Raw genomic sequence first — 20,746 nt, 5'->3', positions numbered from 1 at the left:
TTTTCACACTCAGCCCAAAATGAGCCAAGGCACATTTTTTTTTTATTTCATGTGATTTAGAGAATGGGCATCTGGAGCAGTTATATATGTGTGGAGGCAAGGCTCAGTCATCAGGCATCAGCCTGCTGGGTGAGAGTGGCATGGACGCCACTAGGCTGTCCTGTCCCTTCTCAGCAGGCTGCTGCAGCAAGGGAAGTCGTGACAACGTAGCTTTATATGAAATTCTATATATTCAAATAGTTATGTGGTATTTGTAAAAAAAAAAATGCACACACAGCAAAAAGAAAACATCATTCAAAGTTCCTGATTTGTAAATGGGAACCAAAGGATGCAGGAAAGGATCTTGGAATCCACTCCTATATACTTATCCTTCCAAGACACATTAGAGATACATTAGTGTTATTATGTAAATAAAGATGCATGTTTGTCTAGCTTCCACCTCTTACTTTTTTCGTACAAATACAAAGTTGAAGTTAATGAGAAAAAATATATTATGACTAAATCTTTATTCTTTAATTGGTCAAGATAAATCAAATATATTACATAACACCTATCATTCACCATAATCTAAAAAAAATCACATATCTTTATAGAAAAGAAAATAGACACAATTTCTTAATGATTAAGAAGACTAGACAAATCTGTTACTGTGCCAGATTCTCATCAAAACTGCAACTCTTCTTTGGCCATTCAGACCATTCACATTGATGCCCTATCTAAAAATTATTCCTTATTTCTCCTTCTATCAATCTCATTACATATTTTGCAACAGGCTGCACTGCAGCTTTTGCTTAGCATAGTAATATATCAATACCTGTATTATCTTGTAAACCAGAAAACTTTCAAACTTCAAATAACTACATTCAAACTCTTTCTTGCATACTCACATACATATATATGTATTTTTAAGGCCATTCATCAGAGTAAATGTTGCTCTTAATATTTCCATACATATTTGTGTGGGAATCAAAATCCAAAAGCAATTTAGGCTCAAATTGGACAAGATTATTCAAACACGAAATAGTATTATGAAAATACATTCCCTTACATCCATACAGGGTACCTGTAACTCAATACCCTATTCTTAATGGCATGACAAGAAAGTTACAACATAAAAGAAGAGACAAAATTAAAGTATTATATAGACATACTGTACTATAATTTACAAACAATATCACCTACACTTCAGATTGTGATAATTAAAAAAACAAAAACATGGCTTATGTTTTATATGCCACTGGAGTATAAACAACATTTTAGGAGAGTCATAATCACCTGTAATATACCTTGCTATTTCTCCAATTCTACATACTACCATAGTGCAGGTTAATGGTAGTTTGGTAAGACATAATTACCACAGTTCATGCCTTAACAACTAAACTCATTCACTAATAATCTTTGACAATCTATATGAAAATAATAAATAATCACATGAATAAGAGATGTGAAGACATTCACATAAAACATTCAATCTTATCAAATAAAAGAAAACCTGAAATCAAGCTACATGTTTTGTATCCTTAAACATAGTTCTTCATACCGATTTCTTTTTTTTTCTTATCAAGGTGTGATCGTCTGATCATTAAATAATTTACAAATGCTCTGCAAAATTATAAACTAGTAAAACCTATCACACTTAAAACATTCCATTTACCTTATGTAAAAAATCTACATTTGTTTTCAGTGAAATATAAGGAATAGAGTCTTTTATTTGGTATTTTTCTAGATGAATCCATTACCTTTCTTAATAACAGAACAAACTCAGTTTATTGTATGTAAAACAAAAATTTTATTACCTATTTCAAACATATCAAACATATTTGTTATTTTGGCTCAAAAAAAATTTCATGACTATCAGCAATTTTTTACTTTGGTAAAAGTGTATACATATGTCTAGTGTAAAGACATATGTACACTTCAGCATTCAGACAAATGCTGATAAAATGTACCTGAATGCTGCCTGTACAAGATTTCATGAATAGCTTACCTAATATTTCCTTTTATCCAGAACACCTCTTAATTGATTGAAAGCTATCAAAATTATCATAAAGTCAATTTCATTTCACATCAGTGGGTTTTTGTCCTATTCCTGAAAACTTCACCATTGCTTGTTTTAACAATAGCTAGAAATTACAGGGTTGGCAATGTGTGGTTTTAGGGAGAAATTTCATATAAATAATGGCAACACTTCTGAACGATGTGATGTTTCATGCTAAAATGATGTCATAATCTCTGAAACAGTAAACAATAAAATCCATAGATTTTATAATTCTTGGACTATAAATCACTTGTTTTCTTTTCTACAACCTGCTCAGGATAAACACTTTCAGATGTTCAAGTCATTGAAAACCTTTGACAGCTTTGATTGCTTTCAATTAATTCTTACTCAAAATTGAAACACTGTGATGTACCCACTTGGTGGAAAGTTTTTATATTTCAGTAGATCACAAATAAGCTTAAATGATGAGATCTTTGACTAGGTGAGGACTATGGTCACAAAAAAGTCATGTAGTCATTCAGGAACTGAAGGAGGAGGTATGCAAAAGCAATGGTTCACCACATTCTGATTTCAGTGAGGACTTGTACTTTTAGAGTGTCTGTAAATTTCACATCAAAGCTGCTAATGATGATGTTGGCTGCTGGCTTCTGGAGGCTGGATTCTAATCATAGGGGGCACAAATGAGTGATTGTGAGTCGCAGGGAGCATAGGTGGTTGTTTTCATGATAAATTATCGCAATAATTTATTGAGGTAATGGCACTGGGTTATTGGTTATTCGATAACTATTTTTCCCGCATTATCGATTTACCAGTACCACTGACATTTTGGGTTGCAAACTAGCTAAACTGATAATTTTGCTTTTGGAACTTGAGAATGTTGAAATTTGTAAGTTTCAAAATCAAATGTAGCCATTTTACTTAAAACATTACCTTTCATTAGTGAAGAGGCAGGATAAACTTTGGAAATAGATTTTCACATTTTCATAAAAAAAAATTCCCTGTTTAACAACTGATTTGCTAAGATATACTAAACAACTTTGTGGTCATACATTGTAAATTTTTTGCAAATTTTTTCAAGATTTTTATCCTTTTTTTATCACATATATTGCTATTTCTCAACACAGTTCTTTGCATTATACGTTTCTTTTTCTAGGAAAATAAACAGAATTAGTATTACTTAATAACTCTGGGAGGAGATGCAATTTCTTTGGTATGAAAAGTGGCAACTAGTTCTACAAGATCATGAGCAGTAACTTTACTAATGGAATGAAAGTTTTGATGGGTGAGAAGTTGCACCAACATTACTGGTCCCTGTACTGGTGTGAAGGGAAACTATAATAATAGTGATAATGATAATAGTAATAATAATGATGATAATAATAATAATAATAATAATAATAATAAAAAAAATTATAATAATAATCATAATAGTACTAATAACAATAACAATAATAACAATAATGATAATAATAATAATAATAATAATAATAATAATAATAATAATAATAACTTTCACGTATGGAATGTGAGGTTTAGAGTTCCGCTAGTAACATGGAATACTGGATTCAAAAAGTACCTTTTCTGTTTGGACTAAAGCTTCAATTTTTCCATAAAACTGATTTTGTAACTTGTTTAACAAGGGATATATGGTTCCTGATGATGGTGATGATGATGACAATAATGATGTAAATTAAGAAAATTAACCAAAATAACAAAATGCAGCAACTTTTCACCATTAGTTTTCATATTAAGAAACTATCAGCAAAAGTAAGAATTTAGTTGTACAGTGACACGTTTTACAAAAATATGATTTCATACAAATGGCAAACAGAATATAATGGAAAATTATAAAAGAATATAAGCTTAAACTATTAAGGCAACTTAGATAAATTATATTTTAAATATGTACAGGTATTCCCTGATATGCTATTCACTGTTATACTATATTTAACTTTTATAATATTTATTCTCCACTACTTTGAGCCTGCTACATAATCGATTAGGTTTTGTTTTAACAATAGCCAAAGTACACACTCATTTGCTCAGCTCACGAATATAGTGAACTCCAAGCTTTTCATGGTTCAGTTACCACCGTAGGATTGAGAGATGAACTATGACAGTGTGACAGCCAGTGAGTGATCTTGGGAATGGCAGGTGACAATGTCCCACTACCCCCCCTCCTCTCTCTCTCTCTCTCTCTCTCTCTCTCTCTCTCTCTCTCTCTCTCTCTCTCTCTCTCTCTCTCTCTCTCTCTCTCTCTCTCTCTCTCTCTTCTCTCTCTCTCTCTCTCTCTGTTCATTACATCAAGCTGCACAGCTATGTCATCATCATCATTAGCAAGAATCTGTACTAATTTTTCTTATTAATAAAAACAACAAATAGCTATTTTAGTGGTGATGTCAATATAATGTTGAATATAGCACTTAAAGGGTGCCTTTGGAATATAATCCCTTGCAAAACTGGGGATTCACTGTATAGTGGCATTTCTTGATTTATCTTGTTTCACTGCTTTGTTCTTGAGTTTCTTTACTTATATAACATGTTTTATTACTTGAGACAATAACTGAATCTACATATGATATTTCATTATTTTTATAAGATTTAGAGGGTACATGTACATGTATGTATAAAGGTCTTGGAACACATTACTATCTTTTGTATTCATTCTATTTTTGTATTCTACTATTGGATTTTCAGGAACCTAACCCAATTGTATACCAGAGAATACCTGTATCTCTTATCATTACAGCTAGTGTTCAAGCCTGAATGATCATTAATGCTAAAACAGATCTTTAACAAGGAGAGAAAAAAAAACTTATAAATAGATTCTACATTTGCTCCCTGAACTTTTATAACAGCAAATAATGGCAACTCATATAAAGGAATACAGAAAGAGATTTCATCATCAAAAGGAGGAATAAGGAGGCCTGATTTTTTGTTCAATCATCCACACTCAAATATCATCCACTCATATAAACACCTGATATCCTAGATTGTTCTCCGAGATATATGGAAAAAGTTGGACATTCGGACACACATCGGATATCCATCTAATGCACTATTTTACTGTAGAGCATCACATCTTCTGTTATTTCTAGTTATCCAAATTAAGGAATACAAGAAAATAACTAACTGAAATGATCTTTGGTTTTAACACAATTAATGAACAAAAGAAACTGTGATGAGGTGCATTGTGGCATTGGAAGAGATGACAGGGGGGACATTGACACAGTTAAAGCTGCTAGTGCTAATGAAAAAAAAATTTAAGATGCACACCAGAATATGGGTACATATTCATCTATTAACTTAAATGCATAAGTCAAATATCAAATAACAATGTTTTTCCAATACAGTGTATAATACAAAACCACCTGGAGTTTACAACAGGATGCTAGTGGATCTGTGAAAAATAATCCTAAACATTCTGAACGGTTACAACACAGCACCGTCTCCACTCACCACCACCTTGCTTCCCCAAGTCATTATCCCCCAAATTGTTCTCCTCAGCAGTCACAGAAGTTTGAAACTGCAACACACTAAATTTGGTGCTTGCATTAGTTGGATTTTGTCAGCTGCTGAAACTTTTTAATGGTTATGATATACTTGTGATTTTGTATTATATACTATTTCTCACTCCATTTGGCCTAACTCAGTGCAGTGTTGTAAATGTAATATGATCCCAGAGAACTAGAGTGTTGGTGTGGTGTGATGACATACAGTTTTATGAAGACATGTTACTTTCTGTACTTAATTCAACACTTTAATTCAAATTAATTGTGAGAATGGCAAATAAGAACAAGTCTTTTGTACTTGAAACTGACTGTCAAAGATAAAAATAATCTAAAGAAAGTGTTTTCAAATAATTGCATAATCTGAATGTAATATCACATTCTTGAATTACATGAAACACATTCTCATGAGCAAAAATAATACCAAGATGCCTGAGCATGGATTCTATCACAAGTTACATTTTCCTAGACCAAAGAGTAACTGCAAAGAAATTTTTTTCAATACACATACTCTTGAAATTCTCCACCAATACTAGTTGATTTTTTCGATGCAAGAGAGGTATTTATCTTCACATTTTCAAATCCATTAATCCATTTTCTGAATTAGATGTCACCATGTTTAGGCTAACGGACGGAATGAAGCACAATTAATTGATGCATTAACTTCATGCAACAAATTCTTTGCATAAATCAGTTAATAAGTAAACATAAAACAAACATCATTGTGTAATGACAACTACGAGATGAACACTGCTATCGTGTTTGGGAAGCATTATGATTTTCTTCATAATATTTCATTTTGGTAAAAATATATTTGTGTCCATCAAGACTCTCTTATCTCAACCACTGCATTCTTAAGCTGATCAGATATGAGAACTTTAATAAACTAACACTCTTTCAGCATATAACAAATTAGGGTATTACCAAAAACCACCATCAAAGAGAAAAATTACCATTAAATAACTATTCTTAGAGGATAAAAATAATAATGGATTTAACATTACTTAGGTAAATGTCAACCAACAAAATCAACATTTTTATAACAAGACAGTTGAACCTACTGTGATAATATTACTAAGAGTGACAGGGAAGTCCTAGTAATTTCACTCTCCCCTGTTTTCATCACATCATATGATAGGAAGTCTTCTGCACATCCATTTGAGCATCTTCCTTTCCTCTTCACAACTCGTTCTGTTGGCAAAAGATCAATACAATGACTTTCTCATATCCTTGATATAAATGCAAACAAAGTTTTCTTCAACTCTTGCAAACAAATATGTAAATACATTAGTGTCAATAGTAATTCATTAGTTATATTTTTTTCATTGAAAGCAAAACAAAAGAAATGTATAAGCACATATGAGTTTGTTAAGGCAAAAGCTGATTGATTACTTCCATAAATATATAACTCACCATCATTTGTACTTTCTAATGGTTTATATTGATGTGGTTAGCTTATTTCATATTTCACAAATACTAGAAGACATTAATAATCACAAAAACTGAAGCCAATCACGTGAAATAAATACTCAGTAACAAAAATATATCAATGAATGCACAAGTACTATGGCTATCAGCAATGCAATCACACAGCCACCATAGCAGTATACAATGTATTCTCACAATATTGTGGTACTATTATTCTTAACTCCATACAGTGCCAGACATTTTACCATGGAGTAACTCGGTTACAAATATGACAGAAACCAATCAGTTTAATTACAAACTAGCATGAGTCACACATCATGCTTGACTAATATTCCATATGTTTATAAGTTACTTATAAGATATCCAATCATATCACAGCAAATAGTATATATAATCTGTACAATATAGTCCTGCATGTATGACATCAGCTCTACACATTTCAAATACTTGTGAATTTGTAGAAACAATAAAAAATAAACAAAAAGTTTTTACATTCTAATGAACATGTTGTTGGCCGTGGCAATACATGAGAGACAATTTCATTATGGTGAGGAAATACAGTCTACAATTCTGTATAGCATGACATTTTAATGGCAATAACTCATACTGATGGCCACTCACAATATTCAAGTCAGGATAGATATCTATACATACAACCCTTCCAAATAACGTATAACTGGGACCATCCATAGTGTATGTGAGAAAACATAATGTGAATTCACAAAACCTATGCGCCTAATTTCAATTGATTCAAGCCACTCAACATACACTATTTCCTTTTATGACTTTAGATCCATTAAATACATTATTGATGCTCATTACTGCTATTGTGGATAACAAATAAACACTGACATGCTTCAATTAGCTATCAATATTTACCTTGTAATTTATCTGATTGCTTAGTAATGAAAGCATATTCCCTTTGACTGTCAACTCTCAATATTTCAAGATAGGATGCTAACATCAATTTTCCCTAGAACACACACACACACACACAAGGCAGCCTTTGACTTGTATCTCAGCAACTATGGCAGACTTGTTTATAAGAGATTAATATTTTCCAGCAGCGCTAGTGACATCCTGTTATCAATTTAATTTGTGAAGCAAATGAAAGGTAAGGTTAAGTCAGGCTAGATTACAGCTACACCCTGCAGGGTTAAGTTAGATTGAGAAAGGGTCCCACAGGCTTAGGCTAAACAAAATTTAATTGAGGTTAGTCCCTGCAGGGTTAAATTTGGATTATACATGCTCAATACTTTTCTTTTTGTCTTGGAGTACAATGAATACTGAATGTCTTTGGTTCTTATAATCTGAAGAATTTACTTCCTGCAAGGCTGACAGGTTCCTCACCATTTCAATGAGTGATATCTCAGCATCTCTCCACCATCATTCTTCCCTTAGGATAGGACATGCTGTTCGTCACTTCTTTGGCTTGAGAAATACAAGCAAAACAACAATCAAAATAATGTCTGGACTTTCTAAGTTGGTTCTTCTTCATGTATATTGATAATTTACATTTTTAATAATTTCTCACTTGCCTAGCCTTGACATACAGGAAATAAACTATTTCATAGGTTTTTCAGTGACATGAGTTCTACCATTATAAACATCACCATGATATTAGAAAATTATATAACCCACTATAATTTGAATTCTCACAATCAACTGTTGCAAGCTAACACGTCAGAGTAAGGCAGTAAGGAAAACTAGTCTCCTACTTTGTAAGCAGGCTGATACTACAAATGTTAGTGTGATAGCCTCTTCAGCCATCATTCTCCACATGAATGCTATTTTATCCATACAGAATATCTGGTCCTCGGTGTATGTACTAATCTTACTCTGTGACAGAGAGATGATATGCCCTGGCCCTAGCATGGTCATCCCTTCCTACTTTATTTATCACAACATTCTTCATGATATGCCTTACCTTGAATTTTCCACCCAGCCCTTGGAGGTACTGAACATGGATGGTCCTTTACTCCCCACTTCCAAGCCACTGCTAAATTTACACCATCCCTGTCTTGCCAGTAGTCGTTCAGTCTTGGTGATATGATAATTGGGATATCGTTGTGTCTGTCTCACTGTGTCAGTTTGGGCTACAATAAAGTCCAACTGCTTGTAAGTCCCTCTTATGGTTTTGTTGATATAAAAACTGGTAACAACTAATAATTTTGCTTTCCCATCATCAATTATTCATTTCACTATGTCCAATTTTTCTATGTATGTTAGGGTCTTCTTCCTCTTCTCTTTGATTGAAAGCCTGTGAGAGAGCATATGCAATTGTGGAGCAAGTAGCTGATGAGTCTCAGTCAGAATGACCAGAGTCAACCTGACCTGAATTTGGATTTTGTTTCCAGAAACTTACTACCACAGTAGTGAGGTTAAGGGACAATGAGAAGCTTTTATGATAAAGTCTCTCAGCCTATAAAATTCATTCTCTACAAACAAATATGCCATGGGCTGCTGAGCATGAGACATGCACACTACGGATGGAAGGTGCACAATATATATGAAACAATATTTAAATGGATATATGCTGTGGGAAAAATACAATTTCGAAATGTTCAATCTACAAGGGTTGAGTGTATATATATAAATACATATCATGAAGTGACAGGCAAAGATAGTCAGGCCTTGACAAGTACTTGTGATCTAACTGATGAGATCAGACACATTTTATAGGTATGATAGCAGGGGTTCAGTCCTTAATGAAAGCCTCTCATGGGCAATTTATTATGCCTTAAAACCAACTTTTCAGTGTTTCCATGATGCTCCAATGTACAGAGTGATACTGGTGTCCCCAGCATCATGCATTGCTTTGGAACAATTAAATAAATGAATTTACATATATCTGAAATGAAACATTAGTTGCTAATCACTGCTGTAAATTATATCAAACATGGACTTTGATATCCAGATGAAATGATGGAAAAGTAGTTTATACTTTTAGTTTTAAAAATGAAAGGTTGTGGATAATAAAAAAAAATAAATAAAAAAAAAAGTGGTACAACAAAGGAATATCTCATTTTACAGCAAAATGAGTCAAAGACGAGTATATTAAGAGTCCAGCTTTTATAAGTACAGGTATAAATCAATGAAAATACCTTACACCTATGAGGAACAGGAGCAGAGTCGATGATGAGACCCTCCACCATCCAACTGGACTGTTTCTGGCATGGGTAGTCGTTCCTGTGGTCGATGAAAAGATATATTAGTACACTGCTTTGATTTTGGATATATTAATGACTGGTGAGCCAGCATTAAGAAAGATTAGGCAATAGGTTCAATATGTATGGTTTTAGATAATATAAAAATCTTAATAACAGCAAGAAAAAAGGCATCAAGCAACAAGCATCCTATCATACATTCTGGATACAGCTGTAGTTTCTTATTGTTAATCCAATCCTAACATGATGTTACACAACCAATACTCCTAGAAAGACTCACCTGGTGGCCCTCTATGTTTGCCCATCTCTTGAGACACACCATAAAAGATGCCTCCACATTGGTAGCATCCTTAGCTGAGGTTTCAATGTAAGGAAGATCACCATTCTCTTTACACCAAGCTTCTGCATCCTCACGCTCCACTTTTCTCTCTAAGTCAACCTGGTAAGCACAATGGCTTTCATCAAAGATATGAATTTTATTTCATGAGAAAAGGACATAATATTTTATTTCATGGAAAAAAGTTATCAAATGTTACAATGTAACAAACAGCAAAAATGATATCACAATAAAAAATGCAGCTTATGCTTTTCAGAGTTTAAGAGTTTGTGTGTGTTAATTGTTAAATATCATGAATAGAGTATTTGTGGGGTCCTACTCTAAATTTGTCTTCTCAGTTTTCTTTACTAAAAAAAAATTAAACTGAAAATATATAAGAACTAAAAATTCCAAGCCACCATAGTTAGTTCAAAAGTATCATAGGATGATGCTCTCTGGTAAAGCTGAGACTCACACATTGCCTCAACACTTTGTGGATCAGGACACAGGACACTTTACCTTATTGCCCACGACAAGAAAGGGAAAATCAGCTTTGACATCAGCATAATATACAAATTCCTTCCTCCACATATCCAGATTCTTGAAGCTGGGAGGATCATCTATGCTGAAGGTGAGAAGGCACATGTCTGAGCCTCGATAGAAAGGAGTCCTTAAACTTTTGAATCGTTCTTGTCCAGCTGTGTCCCAAATCTGTTGTAGACCCGTTTTGTTAGAAATTTTGTATAGATTCATAAGCATAAAAGATTTATATTTGTAAAATGTCTCAAGATATCTTGATGTGTCCTCATGTTTTTGTGTATTCACACTCACTAAAGAGAATGGCTCTCCACAAGAACTTGATAAACTGAATATTGTTAATAATGCATAAGTGCCAGAAATCCTTCACTACATACTGGAGAATGCTGATGTACAAATCTTTAAAAGAAACTTGTTAAGAATGCCAGACTCCACATTTATCTAAATCAGTGGTTCCCAAACTGAAGAATGCAAGGAAGATACAAGGTGTGAAGTCTTCTGGGTAAAAATTATTATTGAATAAGTATTTGTAATGAAGCTACTCCAACAAGCAAATGTTTAGGAAAATGTCTTGTGCTGTATTATGCACACACACAACGAGAGACACGGTCGAGAGCGGACGCACTGGCGCAGTTCCGACGATCAGCTGATCTTCACTACATACCTGTTGTATTGTATTTACAGTGGCCTGGGCAGGTAGTGTGGACTTTTTTTTTTTTTTTTTCCATGAAATCAATTATTAAGGAATGATGAGTGAAAAAGAGATTCCATCCAAATGCAGACATGAGAATAGAGAAGGGGCTGATGATGACTATGTTGGTGAGGGAGAACGCGTATTCGAAGGGTTCGATACGACGACTACTTCACTACTTAAGAGAGTGTTGAATATTGAATGTAAACTAGATAAACTGATAAAGGAGAAGATGGAAATGAAAGAGAATGAAGAACAGGAAAAGGAGTTTATAAGACTGAGAGAAAGGATAAGAAAAGTGGAAGAAAATGAAGCTAGGCTAAGAGCGGAAAACGAAGAACTAAAAAAGGAAGTAGCTAACTACAAAAGCAGATGGAAGAAGAACTCGGTAAAGCCGAGAAAGAAAAGGAGAAGCTGAAAGATCTAGTAAACAAGGAAGAGGAAAGAGTACAGAACGTGATTAAAAAAGAAGTACAAGCATGGAGAGTCCAAGATAAGAAAGATAAGGCCGATTTTCAGGAGGTGATTCAAGAACAACTTAAAGAAAAAGAAGAAAATATGACAAACAAAATGATAGGAGTCCTCAAGACAAAAGAAAATCTAGTTAGAGAAATTGCAGAAAAAAGAAGAGTGTAGTCGTATTTGGAATAAAAGAAAAAATATAAAATATAGACCAAAAAGAGAAAAGAAGAAATGAAATCAGTCAAAGACCTACTGAAGAATCTAATGACGAAGATAGGCAGAACTTGGAAGAGGAAGTAGAAGAAATAAACAGAATGGGACCATATCAAGAAGGAAAACGAGACCAATTAAAATATTACTAAAATCACAAGCAGCAACAGAAGAAATATTATATAGAACAACAAAACTTAGAGAAACAGAAGGCTGCAAGGATATCTATATAAAGAAAAATAGAAATGAGGAAGAAAGGAAGAGATACAATGAACTGGCAGCAGCAGTAAGGGAAAAAAATAATGAAAGGTCAGAAGAGGAAAAAAGGCATTTTTTGGAGAATTCTAGGGGACAGGATAAGGAAATGGTATATAAACGAGAAGGAAGAGAAAAAAGTGGAACAAGTTTAACTAAAAATGATAAAGGCAAAAGACTAAAAATGATGTATACGAACATAGACGGGTTTTATCAAGTAAATTAGAATTAAGAGATTACATAAAGAAAGAAAATCCAGATATTGTATGCCTGGCTGAAACAAAACTAAATGAGGAAATCAAAATAGTCTTGGATAATAGGTATAATGTATGGAGAAGAGACAGAGTGGGTAAAGGAGGAGGAGGAGTCATGATAATGTTAAGGAAGGAGATAGTGATAAACCAAGTGGAATGTGGGAAGGAAAAGCAGAAGTATTGTATGTTAAGATGCATATTAATAAAAAGAGTTAACAATCATTGTAACATATGTGCCACCAAAACAAATTCATGGACCAATCAAGAATATAAAGACATGATAGATGACACAATAAGGAGTCTAATGAGAATCGTTAAAGAAAGGAGAAAAGTGATATTAGTAGGAGATTTCAACTGTAAAGAAGTGGACTGGGAAAATTATGAAAGTGGTATGGGGGAAGAAGCCTGGGGAGAAAGATTCTTGAACCTAATGATAGACAATATGATGGACCAGAGAGTAAAGGAATGCACAAGATTCAGAGGAAACGACGAGCGAGATTGGACCTAGTTTTACAAGGGTATACAAATGAATGATGATATAAGATATAAGTGCCCATTGGGAAAGAGTGACCATGTAATATTAGAAATAGATATAGAAGAGGGAAAGGAAGATAGAGACGATTCATACAAAGGAGACCGATTAAATTACAGAAAGGCTGATATTGAGAATCTCAAGAACTATTTTAAAATGTAAACTGGGAGGAGATGGAAAACTCAGAGACAATGCAAGAGAATATAACTTATTTTTGGAAATATACAAAACAGGAGTCAGGAATATGTCCCAAAATATAGACCTAAAGAAGAAGGAAAGAAAGATTGGTTTAATGCAAGGTGTGCTAGGGCAAAGGAGAAAAGAGATGGAGCATGGAAAAGGTGGAGGAGAAATAGAAATCCAACAAATAAGGAAAACTTCAAGGCAGCGAGAAATGAATATGTTAAGGTGAGGAAGGAAGAGGAAAAGAACTTTGAAAAGGACATTGTCGAAAAATGTAAGGAGCAACCAAAATTGTTCTATAGATTCATAAATGGAAAAATTAGGCAAAAGAAACAATAGAAAGGTTAAAAGGAGAGAACGGGATGGTGGAAGACCCAAAAGTATGGCAGAACTATTAAATAATAAATTCCAGGAGGTCTTTACTAAGGAATCCAAATTTGAAAGGCCACAGGGTAATAGAGAGACAATCTATATGAAAGAGATTAAAGTAACCAAGCTTGAAATAAAAGAGTTAATGAAGGAACTGGATGAAGAGAAGGCAATGGGACCAGATGAAGTCTCAGGCAGAATACTGAAAGAATGTAGGGAAGAACTAGCAAGTCCTATATACAACATCATAAAATGCTCAATAGAAAATGGAACAGTACCAGTAGAATGGAAAAGAGCTGAGGTGGTTCCCATATATAAGAGTGGAAGGAAGGAAGAACCTTTAAATTACAGACCGGTATCACTAACTAGTGTAATATGCAAGATGTGTGAAAGAATAATAAAGAAACAATGGATCGAGTTCCTTGAAGACAACAAATTAATATCAAATAGCCAATTTGGTTTTAGAAAAGACGGTCTTGTGTAACTAATTTATTGAGTTTCTATTCTAGAATAGTTGATAGAGTACAAGAGAGAGAGGATGGGTTGACTGTATTTATTTGGATTTAAAAAGGCATTTGACAAAGTGCCACATGCAAGATTACTATGGAAGTTAGAGGAGAAGGGTGGCTTAAAAGGAAGCACATTGAGATGGATAGAAAATTATTTGAGGGGGAGAGAAATAAGGACAGTAGTTAAAGATATGAAGTCCAAGTGGAGAGCAGTAGAAAGCGGAGTGCCACAGGGTCAGTATTGGCACCAATACTTTTCCTCATTTATATTAACGACATGCCAGAAGGAGTGAACAGCTACATAAATCTGTTTGCAGATGATACGAAACTGTGCAGAGTTATAAAGCAAAAGAGGATTGTGAAATACTGCAAGAAGACCTAAATAAGATCTGGGAATGGAGTAAAAAGTGGGAAATGGAATTCAATGTGAACAAAAGCCATGTCATGGAAATGGGAAAGAGTGAAAGACGACCTGTGGGAATCTATAAGATGGGAGATGGAGTAGAACTGGAGAAAGTAAAAAGGAAAAGGACTTAGGAGTGACGATGGAAGAAAACAATCAACCAGTAAGCCATATTGATAGAATTTTTAGAGAAACATATAATTTGCTAAGGAATATTGGAGTAGCATTTCACTACATGGACAAAGAAATGATGAAGAAATTGATAAGTACTATAATAAGACCCAGATTGGAATATGCAGGAGTAGTGTGGACCCCTCATAAAAAGAAACACATAAGGAAATTGGAGAGACTACAAAAAATGGCTACAAGAATGGTTCCAGAATTTGAAGGGATGACATATGAGGAGAGACTAAAGGCTATGGATCTACCAACCCTGGAACAAAGAAGGAGAGAGGAGACCTGATACAAGTTTATAAATTGATCAACGGAATGGACCAAGTGGATAATGAGAAACTGATCCTGAGAGAAGAATATGACATTCAAGCACAAGATCGCATAGTAAAAAGCTGAGAAAGGAAGATGTCTGAGAGATGTTAAAAATATAGTTTCCGCAAAGATGTATTGAGACGTGGAACAGTTTAAATGAAGAAGTAGTGTCTGCAACGAGTGTGCATACTTTTAAAGTAAGATTGGATAAGTGTAGATATGGAGACGGGCCACACGAGCATAAAGCCCAGGCCCTGTAAAACTACAACTAGGTAAATACACACACACACACACACACGGTGTGTGTGTGTGTGATGTTTCAGTCCTGCCTGAAGATCGGTCTATGAGCTCTGAGCTGATAATGGGGAAGACTGGCTGGGTGACCAGCAGAGAGAGGTGAATTACACACACACACACACACACACACACACACACACACACACACACACACACACACACACACCACGTAGTGTAGTGGTTACCACACTCAGCTTCACAACTGAAAGGGTACAGGTTCAAGTTCCGGAAAGCGGCGAGGCAAATGGGCAAGCCTCTTAATGTGTAGCCTCTATTCACCTAGCAGTAAATAGGTATGGGTTGTAACTCGAGGGGTTGTGGCCTTGCTTTCCCCGGTGTGTGGAGTGTGTTGTGGTCTCAAAGTTATGAAGATGGTCTATGATCTGAGCTCGTGTAATGGGAAGACTGGCTGGGTGACCAGCAGACAATTGTGGTGAACACAAACACACACACACACACACACACACACACACACACACACACACACACACAGTAGCTCAGTGGTTAGAGCGCTAAAGAGAGGGATGATTCGATTGGCCGGGTGGAGATATTTGGGTGTGTCTTCATGTAGTGTTCACCTAGCAGTGAGTAGTACAGGATGTAAATCGATGAGTTGTGACCTTGTTGTGGTGTGTGGTGTGTGCCTGGTCTCAGGATCTGAAGATCGGAGATAATGAGCTCTGAGTGTTGTAGGGTAACGCCTGGCTGTCTGAGAGAGTGCAGCAGATCAAACAGTGAAACACACACACACACACACACACACACACACACACACACACACACACACACACACACACACACACACACCTAGTTTTTACAAGGGATATACCAATTAACGATGATATAAGATACAAGTGCCCATTGGGAAAGAGTGACCATGTAATATTAGAGATGGATATAGAAGAAGGAAAGGAAGATAGAGATGAATCATACAAAGGAGACCGATTAAATTACAGAAAGGCTGATATTGAGAATCTCAAGAACTATTTTAAAAACGTAAACTGGGAGGAGATGGAAAACTCATTAACGGTTCAAGAGAAATATAACTTATTTTTGGAAATATACAAAACTGGGGTCAGGAATATGTTCCAAATATAGACCTAAAGAAGAAGGAAAGAAAGATTGGTTTAATGCAAGATGTGCTAGGGCAAAGGAGAAACGAGATGGAACATGGAAAAGGTGGAGAAGAAACAGAAATCCAGAAAATAAGGAAAACTTCAAAACAGCAAGAAATGAATATGCTAAGGTGAGAAAGGAAGAAGAAAAGAACTATGAAAAGGACATTGTCGAAAAATGTAAGGAACAACCAAAATTGTTCTACAGATTCATAAATGGAAAAATAAGACAAAAAGAAACAATAGAAAGGTTAAAAGGAGAAAACGGAATGGTGGAAGACCCAAAAGTATGGCAGAACTGTTAAATAGTAAATTTCATGAGGTCTTTACTAAGGAATCCAAATTTGAAAGACCACAGGGTAATAGAGAGACTGTCTATATGAAAGAGATTAAAGTAACCAAGCTTGAAATAAAAAAGTTGATGACGGAATTGGATGAGGAAAAGGCAATGGGACCGGATGAAGTCTCAGGCAGAATACTGAAAGAATGTAGGGAAGAACTAGCAAGTCCAATATACAACATCATAAAATGCTCAATAGAAAATGGAACAGTGCCAGTGGAATGGAAAAGAGCTGAGGTGGTTCCCATATATAAGAGCGGAAGGAAGGAAGAACCTTTAAATTACAGGCCGGTATCACTAACTAGTGTAATATGCAAGATGTGTGAAAAGTAATAAAGAAGCAATGGATCGAGTTTCTTGAAGACAACAAAATATTATCAAATAGCCAATTTGGTTTTAGAAAAGGTCGGTCATGTGTGACAAATTTATTGAGTTTCTACTCTAGAATAGTTGATAAAGTACAAGAGAGAGAGGATGGGTTGACTGTATTTATTTAGATCTAAAAAGGCTTTTGATAAAGTGCCACATGAAAGATTACTATGGAAGTTAGAGGAGAAGGGTGGCTTAAAAGGAAGCACATTGAGATGGATGAAGAATTACTTAAGGGGAGAGAAATAAGGACGATAGTTAAAGATATGAAGTCCAAGTGGAGAACAGTAGACAGCGGAGTGCCACAGGGTCAGTATTGGCACCAATACTTTTTCTCGTATATATAAATGACATGCCAGAGGAGTGAACAGCTACATAAATCTGTTTGCGGACGATGCGAAACTGTGCAGAGTCATTAAACAAAAGAGGATTGTGAAATACTACAGGAAGACTTAAACAAGATCTGGAAATGGAGCAAAAATGGGAGATGGAATTCAATGTGGACAAAAGCCATGTCATGGAAATGGGAAAAAGTGAAAGACGACCAGTGGGAATCTATAAGATGGGAGATGGAGTAGAACTAGAAAAAGTAAAAAGGAAAAGGACTTGGGAGTGACAATGGAAGAAAATAATCAACCGGTTAGCCATATTGATAGAATTTTCAGAGAGACGTATAATTTGCTAAGGAATATTGGAGTAGCATTTCACTATATGGACAAGGAAATGATGAAGAAATTGATAAGTACTAAAATAAGACCTAGATTGGAATATGCAGGAGTTGTGTGGACTCCCATAAAAGAAACACATAAGAAAATTAGAGAGACTACAAAAATGGCTACAAGAATGGTTCCAGAATTTAAAGGGATGGCATATGAGGAGAGACTAAAGGCAATGGATCTACCAACCTTGGAGCAGAGAAGAGAGAGGGATCTGATACAAGTTTATAAATTGATTAACGGAATGGATGAAGTGGATAATGAGAAACTGATCCTGAGAGAAGAATATGACTTTAGAAGCACAAGATCGCATAGTAAGAAACTAAGGAAGGGGCGATGTCTGAGAGATGTTAAAAAATTTAGTTTCCCGCAAAGATGTGTTGAGACTTGGAACAGTTTGAGTGAGGAAGTGGTATCAGCAAAGAGTGTACATAGTTTTAAAGAAAAATTGGATAAGTGTAGATATGGAGACGGGACCACACGAGCATAAAGCCCAGGCCCTGTAAAACTACAACTAGGTAAATACAACTAGGTAAATACACACACACACACACACACACACACATCTGGAAAATGATATCTTTGAGGCAATTACTCTATGATAATTCCTTGTAAATGCTTCCTAGGATGAGTGAGACATGAAAGATAATCATGATATAACTCCAATGACATACCTGTAATGTATATGTTTCTCCTCCCAGCTCAATCTCTTTGTTCAGGAACTCCACTCCAATGGTGTGGAAGGAATGCTCATCAAAACGGTCTGTTACGAAACGGTTCATCAGGCAGGATTTGCCTACCCCACCATCTCCAAGAATCACAACCTGGCTCAAAAGAGAAAACAAAGTAAATATTTGTCATAGTTTTTTCATCTTATTTTGACGTTTCTCATGCAATCCACAATTTCTAAAACATCCAAGATGAGGTGGAAGCTCAGAAGCAAGACCTCTCTAGATGAAGGCCCATGCTAGCTATCACAGGGCAACACACACAAGCTCAAGCATACATACTCCTAATGAATCATTTGTTGGTTTCACTGTGAGATAAATCATAGTACTGCTTAACATAACAAGCAGCATTTCATTTGTGAGTCACATTGGTGTTGTTTGTGCTATTGAAAATGATTCTTGCCACAGCAAAATTAATAAATTATTCATAAGGAGTGTGTTAATGCATGTATGTGTTGTCCCATCATAGCTGGCATGGTCCTTCCATTATAAACAACCTAGTTTTTAATTTCCTGGGTGGGCTAGAGAATAAGCTTGCTCTGAAAAAACCCATCCACTACCATCACCATAGAATAAAATTAACTTGAACTCAAATTCAATTTACAGATTTGGCATAAATTCCTATTATCCTGGCCAGTACAATCTCTTAGTGCCAAGCACTACACTGATGTCACAAGAATTTGTAATTCTTTAAAAGAAACTGAAACATTTGTTAAAGGCAGAATTTCAAATCCTAGAATGGAACATAATTTTGCATTACAATGTATAATTAACTAAGACAACACATTCCATGCTGACCTTTAAGACCGTTGATCGCCCACGGCTGTTCTGTCTTCTGTGAGTGTTATTCATCTGCAGAAATAAAACTTAAATTAGAATACAGAAAACCTCTTTAAAATTACATCAATATGCACAACACATTTCATCATAAACATCAAAGTATATATATTTGATAAGAATTATGGTGTTGATGCTGAGGCTGGGAATGAAAGGGGATGCAGCCTCCTTGATATGATAGGTTATTTTAGAAGAATTGGGATACTAAGTGGTGGGTGGTGGGAGGGGGTGGGGTGAGGTATTATAAATAATCACAAATAATTTCCAAAAATCCAAACACTTTAAATGATAGTGTAGATGGTATGAAGACCGGGATGAACTACTTACATTTCTTATCCTGGCCTGCAATACCTTATTATGTTGCCTGGCTGTCGCTTGTGGCCAGCCTGTGCGATGTGCCTGAGTGAAGGGTTACAAAGGGTAGTAACGAGGGAGGGGACACACAGGGTGAGCACCAAACACAGCCCCGCACCAAGGCCACCAGTCCACGACGCCACTCACTCACTACTAGGCGTCCGCACTTAAGATTAAGTCTCACCTCTATGTGCAGACAGGAGGATGGTGTGTGTGTATGTTGATTGTAATGTTAATTAGGATAACGTGACACCAAGAACACGACTACCTTCTCTTTCTGTGGTGTCCCTCCCCCTGTGTCAGTGCCAGCTGATCAGTGGGCCCGAGTGGTCACACCTCACGTCAGGTGACTCACTTGTCCACAGAAAACTCATTGAAACTTCACATTTCATGGTAGACTATATCATTCTTTTATGCCGCGTATCAGCTCTCTCGATAGTACAGTATCAGGAAAGCTAATAGGTAGCATAAAAAATACTTGAAAAGAAAAGAAACAAGCGAACTATTGAACTATTTTGACTGTACTGAGGTGTTAAGCCTCGGGAAAAATATCGCTCTCTCTCTCTGAAGAACGTCGTCACCAGTGGATGAGGGAGGGAGAAATAAGGTTACATGGGTGGGCAAAGAGGGAAGGAAGACCAGCAGGTTCAAGAGCGGTAAACAAGCAGAGAGAGAGAGAG

The 20,746-nt window shown here is 35.5% G+C and overlaps 1 protein-coding gene across 14 annotated transcripts; it reads right to left on the bottom strand.

The window, feature by feature from the left end:
* Positions 1–489: 489 nt before the first annotated feature.
* On the bottom strand, positions 490–20,446 carry LOC123516014 (ras-related protein Rab-9A-like). Of its 14 annotated transcripts, none has more exons than XR_006678055.1 (8): positions 20,335–20,446; positions 19,674–19,727; positions 18,822–18,971; positions 10,939–11,130; positions 10,384–10,542; positions 8,864–10,125; positions 8,287–8,367; positions 490–6,699 (listed from the first exon to the last, which is right to left on the bottom strand). XR_006678055.1 is itself a non-coding variant. In XM_045275012.1 (8 exons), exons 3-7 carry the CDS (start codon positions 19,725–19,727, stop codon positions 10,048–10,050), a joined length of 633 nt encoding a protein of 210 aa, XP_045130947.1. In that variant the 5' UTR covers positions 20,040–20,111; positions 20,251–20,404; the 3' UTR covers positions 490–6,699; positions 10,041–10,047. The 14 variants fall into 14 exon arrangements, 8 of the variants coding, with proteins under 8 accessions (XP_045130947.1, XP_045130948.1, XP_045130941.1 ...); XR_006678053.1 differs by having other exon boundaries at positions 20,251–20,405; XR_006678057.1 differs by having other exon boundaries at positions 10,041–10,125; positions 20,251–20,405.
* Between the last annotated feature and the right edge of the window lie 300 nt (positions 20,447–20,746).

This window comes from Portunus trituberculatus, chromosome 40 (genome assembly GCF_017591435.1).
Source record: "Portunus trituberculatus isolate SZX2019 chromosome 40, ASM1759143v1, whole genome shotgun sequence".
NCBI classification, from domain to species: domain Eukaryota; kingdom Metazoa; phylum Arthropoda; class Malacostraca; order Decapoda; family Portunidae; genus Portunus; species Portunus trituberculatus.
The sequence above is the reverse complement of the archived record's forward strand: the minus strand, read 5'-3'. Positions and strand labels throughout refer to the sequence as shown.